General features: G+C 49.4%; 1 protein-coding gene and 1 long non-coding RNA gene across 5 annotated transcripts in view; one reads left to right on the top strand and one right to left on the bottom strand.

The window, feature by feature from the left end:
- Window positions 1-7,110, top strand: part of Sh3bp4 (SH3 domain binding protein 4) — an 81,014-nt gene extending 73,904 nt beyond the window's left edge. For all 4 annotated transcript variants that reach the window (XM_008835127.3, XM_017798680.2, XM_029564537.1 and 1 more), the window contains 2 exons: window positions 4,322-4,510; window positions 5,247-7,110. In XM_008835127.3, coding sequence (XP_008833349.1) covers window positions 4,322-4,510; window positions 5,247-5,471 — 414 coding nt within the window. In that variant the 3' untranslated portion in view covers window positions 5,472-7,110. The remainder of the gene's footprint in view (window positions 1-4,321; window positions 4,511-5,246) is intronic.
- Window positions 5,989-9,115, bottom strand: LOC115070683. Its single transcript, XR_003849836.1, has 2 exons — window positions 8,817-9,115; window positions 5,989-8,676 (listed from the first exon to the last, which is right to left on the bottom strand). It is a non-coding gene; the product is annotated as an uncharacterized LOC115070683 (long non-coding RNA).
- Between the last annotated feature and the right edge of the window lie 3,191 nt (window positions 9,116-12,306).

Raw genomic sequence — 12,306 nt, 5'->3', positions numbered from 1 at the left:
AGCTGGGGGAGGATCTCTACCACAGCACTGAGCCAGGAACAGAGCTAGGAGAACGAGCACGGTCAAGACTAGGAGTGGGTGCTGGACTCTGTACCCACACATCTCTCCTCCCTGCTGGGTGCTGGACTGTTAGAGAACTTGGCCTGTCCTCTGCGTTCCATCCCCGGCACTGCCAAACAAACAAAGCAAAACATCTTTATGGTGAACAACTGTGTGAGCCAGAGGTGAACTCACAGAGGCCTGGGCGGTGTCTGAAGAATGAGCCCACCTGTGGAGAACACCTCTCGGGTTGGGATGCACAGCGTGGGTGGGAACCCAGGGTGCCCAAGAGCATTGACTGGGCTGAAGACGTGTCTGACAGGAAGACTGCCCTGTGTGGAGACTTGTCTCAAGGAACAGGAGGCAGAGGCAGGCGGATCTCTGAGTTCAAGGCCAGCCTGGGCTACATAGTGAGTCCCAGGCCAGCTGGGGCTACAGGGAGACCCTGTCTCAAAAAGACCAAAAAAAAAAAAGGCAGGTGGAGCCTCTTGGATAGACAAAATGGGTGCTGGTGGATGGGGGCACAGTCAGAGGGGAAGTGATAGGGACATGCATCCTGTGGTGAGATTTGTGACTGGACCAAACAGCTGTGTCCCTGTCCCCTCCATCCTGACAAGCTTGTGTGGCAATTCCCTTGGCACTTACCCTCCCTGTGACTTCACACCCTCCATCAGTGGTAAGAGAAGCAACTCTGCCCCCCGCCCCCCTTCCTTGTGGGTCAGGTGGAGGTGGAGGGCTCTGCGTTTTCATGCTTTGATCGCCCCACCAAACCTTGTTTTGGGGGTGTCTCCACGTGGGCTTTCACAGTTGCGTGACCCCATCTCGGATTTTGTTGAGTTCGTCTTTGTGAAAGCAGGCGCTTGATTTTGTGCTGAAACTTGACAAGACGCCCAAGAGCACAGTGAGACCTCCTGGCCTGCCCCATCTCCCATAGGAAACCACCTCTGCTGACAGTCTGCAGAGTGTGCACTGTGAATGTCACCGAGTCCTGTCAGATTTTGCCCTGTGTGTTCCACAGTTGGCTTTCCCAGGTAGCTTTGCGGGGGTCGTGGCATCTGCTGTGTGTTACAAGACACGGATGGAATTGTGCCAGCCGAGGGACCCTGAGCACTTGCTTACTCATCTTTCTAGACCCTCTAATAAGCCTGTCTGCCCTTGCGTCTCTAAGCCACAGGCCCACTCCAAAGAGGGAAAAGTCACCATTGATAGCCAGTGTCACTATGGGGTGAGCTGGCCCTAGAGTGCCAGGGAAAACTTGGAAAGTTCTGAGAGCCTCGAACCCGTCCCTGAAGTCTCTGGCCGAGTCCCTGTGAATGGATGTGCACACCCCACTTGTATCTGTAATCTGAGGTCTGACATTAGGGGTTTGGGGTTGTTTCCTGATGGTGAGAAACTGCAGGATATGTTGTTTTTAAGGCACTGGAATCCTCTGTTGTACAGCATGAGCCTTGGGAAGGGTTTTCTGAGTGTGTTTGAAAGCCCAAGTGGAAACGTGTTTGTGTGTATTTTTTCTGCGAATTATGGAAACACTGATTCAGAAAGAGGATCTGGCTCAAGGCCTATGTGCACTTTCTAGAGCTGAGTTACTGTCATCTCAGGAATGTGAGTCTGGAGCGGCCTGGGGGGAAGGGGGAGATGGCAGGACCCAGGGAACCAACTCCTTAAGAAACGGGTGTTTTTTATTAAGAAAAAAATTTTTAAATACTTTATTGTTTTTATTTTGTGTGTATGAGTGTTATTGCCTGCATGTATGTGAGTGCACCCATGTCTTGCAATGACACAGAGGTCAGAAGAAGGCATCGGATTCCCCTGGAACTGGAGTTAAGGATGGTTCGTAGCCACCATGTGGGTGCTGGGAATCGAACCAGGGTCCTCTGCAAGAGCAGTTAGTGCTCTTAACCACTGAGCCGCCTCTCCAGCCCCAAGAAAAAAACTTTAAGGTACTGTGTTTTCTTTAAGATTCATCATCATCATCATTATTTGTGTGTGTATGTTGGGGGGCGGGTACCACAGAGGCCAGAAGAGGGCATTGGATCCCTTGGAACTGGAATGTAGGTGTTTGTGAGCTGCCCAGTGTGGAGGCTAGGATCTGAATTCTGGTGCAGCAAAGTGCTCTTAACTACTGAGCCATCTCACCAGCCCCAGGCAATATGCTTTTGATGCTAGTATCGATTTCCCATTGGGGGCACAGCCAGCCATGAATGGGGCATGCACAGGGTGTGCAGTCTCTGTCTTCATGGAGAGGAGGGGGAAGACATGGACTGGAAACAAACCATAGTGGCCTTCCTAAGACCCAGGGAGGATTGTGGCACAGCCCAGCTGACACCCCGATCCTGGAACTGCCACCAAGAACAGCCTCTGAGCGTATCCTCCAAGGGTCCATTGGGTCACAGCATCGGAGTTATAGAAAGGGTTTCAGGGGGCCCTTGGAGGAGTTCCTGTAAGAAAGAAGGGCCGTGATTTTGTAGGGTGCAACCCAGGCAGGTGAGTGTCTCCAGAAGGGGAGCAGAACAAGACGCCCAAGACTCCTAGGTGTGTGGCTGCGAGGATGGGAAAATACCGGCTGGAAGAGTGCCATGGGGTTGCTGAGTGGACGGGAGAAAACCCACCTTACTCCACAAACTGGGAGACACCAGAACCACAGCTGAGGGCGGGGCAGTTAACTGGGTTGTGTTGTGTAGGAGGACCCTCCCTTCACATGAAGCATCTCTGAGAACAAACACAACAAAAGGCGGAATAGGACCTCACCCTATAACAGGGGGACAACCACGGCCTGTGACTGCCTACTGTAAATGACAGCTTACGTACGTGTATGTGGCCTGGTCTATAAAAGCGCTGTACTGGGGTGAGGCGGGGGGCGGGGATTCCAGGCAAGAAAAGTTTACCATGTCATTAACAGACTAGATGTCCCTTCTGTCTCTTTAGCATGACTCAACTGTCTCTTTAGCATGACTCAAGGTGGACCCACTTTCCTAGGGGTGACCCTGTGACCAGGTGTTTGACCTGTCAGAACTGGAAAGTTAAGGCTCCATCCAGCCAGAGATTTTTATCTGTGACAGTGTGAGCAGCTATGTAACAGGCCAGTACAGTACTGGATTCCTCAAGAGTGATGTGAGAGGAGCTAAGGGGATCATCAGGGAGGCTGCGTCCCCTGACTGTCTGCCTTATCCAGAACTAACACTCCTGTTTGCTTTCCTGGCCTCAGAAGCCCCAGCCCCTTTATTCCTCGGCCACTCTTGAAATGGAGCCTCAGCTGCCCTGGACCAGACCATGTGCTCTCTTGGACTCCAAGGGCCAGAGAGAGGCCTGCATTTCCCAGGACTTTTGTATTCTGTGCCCAGAGTCCTTGGAGAGAGAATGGTTTTGTTACTCCTGCCAAAAGTGGCTTGAATCAGAAGCAGGTGACTCTGACGCAGTTTGTTACCTAGAAAACAGGGCTGCCTCCAGAGCCAGGCAGCTGGGCGCTCAGACGCTCAGGTTTGCGTGATGCGACTGAATCACTTGATGTCAGACCCTGTGGTCACTCAAATTCCCTCCCAGAACCTTACATACAGCAGAGGGGGACCCACCCCCACCTCCCGTCTCACAGCACACCAAAAGTTAAAACTTGCCAGGCGTGGTGATGCACACCTTTAATCCCAGCACTCAGGAAGCAGGGGAAGGCAGGTTCCTATGAGTTTCAGGCCAGCCAGGGCTACGTAATGAGATCCTGTCCCAAAAAATCAGAAACAAAAAAAGAAAGAAAACCCTCATGCCCGCTCTGCATGCATGGATGCCAGTCCTCATGTTCCGAGGCACAAGTCTAGTGCAGCGTTTAGTTCTCTCCTTCTTTAATGCTTTATTTTTATTTTGTGCATGTGAGTGTACTGCCTGCATGTGTGTATGTGCACCTTTGTCATACAGTGCTGGCAGAGTCAGAAGAGAGCACTAACTCCCTGGAACTAGAGTTACGGATGGTTGTTAGCTGCCATGTGGGTGCTGGGAATCAAACCTGTGTCCTCTTAACCACTGAGCCATCTCTCCAGCCCCACAACATTTAGTTTTCTTGAAAATTTTCTTTCAAATGTACCAAAATTCAAATTCCTGTGGTCTTCCTTGGAACAAGACCATCTCCAGCCCACATATGTTGTAAGCTGTCTCTTTCCTCATATGAGCTGTTGGTGCTAGGCAGGGGACTTATTCCACAGACCTCAGAACTCTTGGGTAAAGAGCATTGTGTTCTAGTTGACCTTTCCCCACAAGCCAAGCCTGCCCTGCCTTACTCTGTGCTCCTTCCTCCCAGGCCTTGCTGAAAATGGACTGTCAGGGCCTGGTGGTCAGACTCATCCAGGACTTTGTACTCCTGACCACAGCCGTCGAAGTGGCGCAGCGCTGGAGGGAACTGGCTGAGAAGCTGGCCAAGGTCTCCAAGCAACAGATGGACGCATATGAATCTCCCCACCGCGACAGGAATGGGGTGGTAGACAGCGAGGTAAGTGGGGTACCAGCTCCTTGGTTACTTAACTGCTTTGCCCCTCAGGACCCATCTGATACAGTAACAGAAGGTTCAGGTAATAGCATCCTGCGAGGGTTAGATGAGCCCAAATATGTGTGTCCAACATGAGGTAGAGTTACCTGGTGAGATGGGAGCTGTCATTGTTCTCAGGATCCTTCCCTGAGAACCTTGTGTGGAAGTTACTAGGGTCCCCCGGCTACAAGATGGGAAGGGTAGATTGCCCTCCCTTGCTAACATTACTTTTAAACCACTGTCAATAAGAAGGTGTATAAACAGAGCCCTGGGTGGTCTGTAATGTGCTGGCCTTGGGCTGTGCTGACTGCCTTCCTGGTGTGTTACTGACTTCATAGGTCTGGGAGTCAGGCTCACACTGCCTGCTCTGTGGAGGTGACCCTGGTCTGCTTCCTGAAAGCTGGTTCACAAGACCAGGAAGCAGGGAGTTCCAGGAATAAGGACGTCCTTTCTTACTCCTGGTGAATTTCTAATAAATGGCTCAGGTAAAGGTGGGATCTGTGAGGGAGGACAGATCCTGACTGTCCTCCACATGCTAAGCACAAGCTTTCACAGACACCGCCCTTCCCCCAGCACAGGCAATCTGCTGCTGTGAGCACCTGTCGCTCCTAAGGGGCGTCACAGGCATGACTGAGATGGCCACTGTCACCTCACCTTCCTTCCCTTCTCCCTTTCTGTTTGCGGCACCTCCACCACCCAGGCCATGTGGAAACCTGCCTATGACTTCTTACTTACCTGGAGCCACCAGATCGGGGACAGCTACCGGGATGTCATCCAGGAGCTGCACATCGGCCTGGACAAGATGAAGAACCCCATCACCAGGCGCTGGAAGCATCTCACGGGCACCCTGATCCTGGTGAACTCGCTGGACACCCTGAGAGCAGCCGCCTTCAGCCCTGGGGACCATGGCGACCTTGTGATCTGAGTGGGTCGGCTGGCCCAGCCACACCACACAGCTGGAGCCCTCTGACCATCCATCTACCCATGCCATCAGCAGGTGGAGCAGGGGACAGGCAGAGGTGGACCTGCCAGTCATGCCCGTGATGACAGGCAAATGGCTCTCCGCCCTGCCTCCATCCGGGGCAGACCTCAGAGGCTTACTACCGCAGGTTGTTGCCAATCCAGTTGCTCTCGATTTATTGAAATGTACATTTAAATTTAAAAATTGTTTTTTTTATTTTAACAAAAGACCAGAAAGAGGACATGGGAGAGGTAGTGTCTAATTTTTTAATGGACTATAAAAGGTTATTTAAAAAGAAAATCACCGTAGTAGGGGTAAATGCTGTTGAGGTTTTTATGTTGTTTAAAGACCTTTTTAAATTATATTCCAGATGTATATAGTTATTTAAAGGCCATGGGTGGTTCTGAGTCCCAGACATACTTTGGATTTTGACACTCAGCACCGAAAGGCGCTTGCTTGGATGGGACTCTTTTCACTCAACTGCCTGTGGGACCGTGTGTCCTGTGGGCAGAATGGTTGGGGCAGTCACACCCACCATCCCAAGGCTGCCCCAGGCCCTGCTCTGCCACTCCCTCTACCTGGCTGCTGTCAGCAGCCATCCACGGGACTTGTGGCTTGTGGCTTGGCAGGCAGGGAAGCCCCACCTGCTGGATTAAGTGCCATTGAGACTCAAACAGCAGTTGGAGTTGGGGTTCCCCTGTCACCCCTGCCTGTGTACAGTTGTCACTCAGAACGGTGCCCCTCGAGAGTCAGGTGGGCCCTGCCAAGCTCTGCCTCCTGAAGGCACGAAGGAAGCCTAGGCGCCCAGCCAGAGTCTTCCTATGGCCACCACAGCCTGGGTGACCTTCCAAGTGATGTCATGAGCTGGGATGCAGCTGTGGTCGCCAAACTCCCCACTTCATCTAATATTTAATGCTTCTCCTTCCTGGTGCTCCCACAGCTCCTTAGAAATAAGCAGTACACAGGGATCAGGTTATTGTACAGTATGAATATCAGCATGGGGAACATTGACCCTAAATGATGTTCCCACATCAATTCGGGAGATTTACAGAGGGTTTGTGTTGAAGACCTTCAAGGGTTGTGGATCAGTGCTCTGTTGACTTCCACAACTCATGCAGCTGTGGCATTTGGGGAGGAATCGGTAGGCAGAACAGATACCCAGAAGATCGGCTGTGAGGTAGCCCTGGCAATGGGTGGGGCCTGGGCTGTCTCAAGGGGTGGTTTTAGATCCGAGTTTCAGGCTCTGTCCACTTTCCTGATACACATTCATGACTTAGTTTTAACCAGTGTACAATCCCTTGTTGGGCTGACACGTCATATAGCTACTGATTCAGACATTGAAGATCAACAGACTTACAGACACTAGATATTTATGCTGCCAGCGAGAACCAAGTCACACAGAACCCCAGTCGTCACAGAAATGACCTTCACTCTGTGTCTCCACTCTGCACCTTTGTTTTGCCCAGAGATCATCTCTCGCCTTTTTTCCCCAAAGAAACAAAACCAGTTGCACCTTAAACCATGAATATTTTTCCTCAGGGGCTTTGAATAGTTTCCTATGCAACATGTCTTGTAGCACAAATTAAATTCTACAAAAGTTGCAGTAAATTTTATTTGGATATTTTAACCTGCTGTGTGTGTGTGTGTGTGTGTGTGTGTGTGTGTGTGTGTGTGTGTGTGTCTGTGCCCAACCAGACTTTAAAGAACACAAAAATAAAGCCCAGTATAAAGATTGGTGCACAGGCTCCTGGCAGTCGTCCTGAATGACAGTCTGGCCTTGGTTTAGGGAGCATCTGCTCTTCTGCTGTGTGTCTAACGGCTCCTGATTTGGGTGGATTGGGCATCACTAACCTAGTGGGGGTCAGTGTCACTTGGGACACTTGAAGGAAGCAAGTTAGTATCTCACCTTGTTCCTGGTGTCCATCAGCCCCAGCATGGAGTTCGAGACCCAGCGATGTCTGTGTGTGCGACTGTACCTCACCAACTGATCGCAGCAACCATTGGCCACCTGCACTGGAGGTACTGTTGTCAGGGAGAAGAGAGGGCCATGAAGTACAGGAGTTGCTCCTGGGGACTAACACCACCTGCAGGTGATGGTGGGGAATGGGCCTTGTGCGCTTCAGACTGAAGAGGAGCCAGCTACACCACAGACGGGCCAGCCCGGGGAACGGTGGTTGTCTCACTGACACGTGAGCATCTGCACAGGAGGAGTGTGGGCAGGACACGCAGGATGAGAGGCTAAGGCTTTGCACAGCTTGGGCTTGTCAAATGAACCACTGGGAGCTCGGCTGTCCACCTTCTGCTCCTATATTAATTCTGCCTGCTTTGCCCTTGATCTGTGACATCTTCCACAGGCCCTGGTGTTAAAGGCTTGGTCCCCAGCAGGGCACTGTTGGGAGGTGGAACCTTTAAAGAGGTGGGGCCTGGTGGGAGGCAGCCAGGTTATTGGGAGCACACCCTTCAGGTGAGTTAGGGAACAGACTCTTCTGAGTATTTGTTCTACCAGACCTACTTGCTAAGTGCTCACACTCACTTTGCGGTTGACACAGTTCCATGTGGTCCCATGACCCACCCACTAACAGGAAAATAAGGAATTTTTCCTTTAGCGCTGGGAACCCGCCAGGGCCTCAGACATGCTGGGCAAGCACTGTGCCACCGAACCATACCCCCACCCCAAAGGCAGAGACTGCCCCAGAGCGAGTCTAGTAAGTGCTGTGAACTTGAGACTTGTATCCTTGTACAGTTGTGAGGGTCAGAAGTCCAAAATAAAGGTGTCAGATGACCTGTCTAACTAGTTCTTTTAAGGACACCAGTTGTTGGGTTTACCCCCGTCCCTCCCCATAATCCAGTGCAGTTTCAACTGTAAAGAGCCTATTCCAGTTAAGCCACATCTTCAGGTAGCAGGGCTAAGCACTTTGATGTGCCTTCCAGAGAGCATGCAACTCACCATCACTACAATGCTTGGTTAGACCCTGCAGTTGTCTATTGCTTTTGACCTGGTTATTGATATTGACAAGTAACAGGGGCAGGGAATTTATAGCTCCTTTAGGACCAAATATTTAGGAGAAAGGTATAGTTGAAAAAAATTAGGCTGATTCCCAAGGAAAAGAAGAGATTTTCCCCGTGATAAAGCCTCACTTTAACCTCCACCTGACTGCCTTTCTGTCACCTCCAGTGGGGCTCCTTTAGGACCAAATATTTAGGAGAAAGGTATAGTTGAAAAAAATTAGCCTGATTCCCAAGGAAAAGAAGAGATTTTCCCCGTGATAAAGTCTCACTTTAACCTCCACCTGACTGCCTTTCTGTCACCTCCAGTGGAACATGAACTGAGACATTTATCTCATAATTTTATGTTTCCCACCCATTCCAAGTATTCTGTCACTTGCAGCGGCACACAAACTCAAACCTGGTCATGAGACCATGCCTGACCAGCCACCACATTATAGCAACTCAGCAGTGTGACTAGACCCTTGCTTTCATCCCCTCCTTCCCAAGATGCTCCAAATCTCACTTCCTATACACTTCCCATCTCCATCCTCCCCCATCTGTGGGACACAGGAGTCTTTTCTGAGTGACTCAAACCTAGGCCCTCACACAGGCTATGCAAGCATTCTACTACTTGACTTGAAAGCACAGGAGTCTTTTCTGAGTGACTCAAACCTAGGCCCTCACACAGGCTATGCAGGCATTCTACTAGACTTGAAAGTCATCTTGCTCAGGCTGTCCTTGAACTCCTGCTGTAGCCAAGGCGGCCCTTGAATGTGTAATTCTCCTACCCTCTTGCCTACCTAGTAGCTGGGATTGCAGACCCCTACCACCAGGCCTGGCTTGAGTCCTTGTTGCCCAGGCCATTCCCCTCTCCTCCACCTGAAAGGGTAATCCACTGAGCTCTCAACAGCAGCCTGAGCTCATCTCAGAACCCCAAGATCCTGGGATGTTTCTTGCATGAGGGAGTTGTCCCTATCTGTGATAGAAATGCATTTTAAACTGAGATGGCTTTGGCTGTTGGAGTGGATAATACGGACTGCATGCTGTGTTTGCCACCAACATAAAATAAAATGTGTCTAATGAATGCATCAAACCCCAGCTCAGACTGGAAGAGGTCAAAGAGGAATTTACAGGAATGGAGCTCAATGAGGTGTGTACCAAGAACAATTGCACTGACTAATGATTCATTTTGTAGCACAGGGGAAACATTTTCAAGTTGAATAAATGATGCTGTCACAAAATTCAGCATTTTGTTAAAATCGCTTGAAAGGAATTCACTTAGCTCTTTGTGCTGCTATAGACCCCTCTGCAATTTGATGAAGGCAAGAGACACCTCGGAATTGTATAAATGCATAAAATAAAACCTAGGGGAACAAAGGAAAGCCGCCTTCTTTACATACAGATAGCAAATACAACATCTCATGGGAGTTCTCACCTGCAATAAACATACACAGTGATTGGAGGGTTTATCCCACCACACACGGATGGAGCACTTGTCAACACCAGACACACACACAGTGGTGGAGGTCTTATCCCACCAGGCACTAAACCTCATCAATACCAGACACAGCAATGGAGTTCTCATCCCACCAGACACTCAACACAGCGATGGAGGTCTCATCCCACCAGACACACAGTGATGAAGGTCTCACCCCACCAGGGTTTACACAGTGATGAAGTCAGCCCACCTGACACTCACACCGTGATAAGCACTTAAACATCTACAAAAATGTTCAAGGACACAAATGTCTGAGAATTCTCTTCAGTGTTTATAACATCAGTTCCTTGCCTACATAGATTCTTGAAGGAAGTGTTAACACTCAGAAGTTAATGAAAATAAAAATGCAATTTTCCCCCTCATAAAAAAAAGCGAGCCCTCACCCTAAGGAAGCCAGTCTCCCACGCTGGCTGTCAACATTTTAAAATCACTTATATTAGTATTTTTTTGCTCCAGGATAGGAAGGGTGGTGTTTTAAATTTTTTGATCCTCTAATTTAATATTCTGCCTAATGGGAAAGAGGGAGAGACCTGAAGAATTACTTGGATATGAGATGACTTTTTAAGTATCTAAAGTCATTTTTCTTAATTTTCCATTTTAATTGGTTTCCCTCAAAATGGCTGTACGCTTATTCCTATATATGCATGTAGACAGATACAGACACTGATATATTTCTCAGTTCAGAGGACAGCCAAAGGTGTCCCAGACAGTACAGCAAACACCCCAGTGAACTGTGGGCAGATGGAACCTATACATGTGCCTGTCACTAGCACAGTGGTCCACCGGCATCCCAGGAAGGAAGAGTCAGTTCCTGAGCCACAGTGTGGCCTGTTGAGTAGGTCTTGCATAGGAGCAGACAGCTGATGTCAAGTAGGTTGGCATGCTGTCAGCAAGGTGAGCAGAGAAGGGAGAACAAAAAGGGAGGAGCCAGTGAAGGGATAACTCCAGAGCACTGCTGCAGGGCTGGGAGGTATGATTCAGGAACAGACACAGGCAGAAGGGGAGAGGCGCCCAGGGAGGGTGGGAGGTGGGGGAAGGGCTCGGAGGAGGCACAGAGGCACAGAGTCGTCCTTGAGGCTCTGAGAGGCAGAGGCGTTTAGTGGCAGGCACTGATTAACTTTTTCCATTTGCCAGGTACCGTTCTAGACCCAAGGAGCCCAAGGGCTGGTAGGGAACCAGCAGTCCACCAGATCAGTATTCAAGGTCAGCGCAGGTAGAGGTTAGCAAGAAGTGATGTTGGAAAATAGTGAGTGCAGTTGGCTCTGCATATCTGTGGGTTCCAGATCCATAATACATATTCACATATATGAGAGAAGAGAGAGAGAGAGAGAGAGAGAGAATGAGAGAATGACTTAGCTGGTAAGGGTGCTTGCTGCCAAGCCTGATGACTTGAGTTTGATTTCTGGGACCCACATGGTGAAAGAATTGTCTCTTGCAAGCTCCACACATAAGGCCATGGCCATGTACACACAAACACCAAGCCTGATGACTTGAGTTTGATTTCTGGGACCCACATGGTGAAAGAATTGGCTCTTGCAAGCTCCACACATAAGGCCATGGCCATGTACACACAAACACATGTACACATACGTGGCCATGTATATACACACGCACATACGTATGAGCACATCCACACGTGACAAAATTAATGTAATTTTAAATATTTTATTGTTTTTATTTTATGTGTATGAGTGTGTTACCTGCATATATGTAACTGCACCTGTGCCATGCAATGCCCAAGGAGGTCAGAAGAGGGCAGGCAATGGATTCCCTGGAACTGGAGTTACAGATGGTTGTGTGTGGGTGCTGGAAATCAAACCCAGGTCCTCTGCAAGAACAGCTGGTGCACTTAGCAGCCATGCCATCTCTCCAGCCCCTACTTAATTAAAAAAAAAATTTAAAATAGAGAACGTGTAATGTTTTGATAAATGTCTCTATTGAGCTACGGCTGAATCTGGTTAAGGATCTGTGTCCTCAAACATTTTCTTCTTTTTCCCCTCCTTTTGAGACAGTCTCATGTACCCCAAGCTGGCCCCAAACTCACTGTGTAGTGAGGGGATGACCTGGGAACACCTGATCCTCTTGCCTCCACCTCCCAAATCCTAGGATTGCAAGTGTGTACCACCCATCAAGGCCTGACTGTGGGAATTAATACACGATCTTTCCTTGAAGATGCAGCAGACGCAATAAGTGCAGTTCATGGCTTTGGTAACTTACTTTTGAGCACTGAAGTTAGTCATAAGTTAGATGTAATCTAAAAAGTAATGTATATATGCAACCCACCAGATTATGTGCAATATGAAAGTATATAAT

Source organism: Nannospalax galili, unplaced genomic scaffold (assembly GCF_000622305.1).
Source record: "Nannospalax galili isolate Female #2095 unplaced genomic scaffold, S.galili_v1.0 scaffold1777, whole genome shotgun sequence".
Lineage (NCBI taxonomy): Eukaryota > Metazoa > Chordata > Mammalia > Rodentia > Spalacidae > Nannospalax > Nannospalax galili.
Note: the sequence above shows the minus strand (reverse complement) of the source record. Positions and strands in the feature narration are given on the sequence as shown.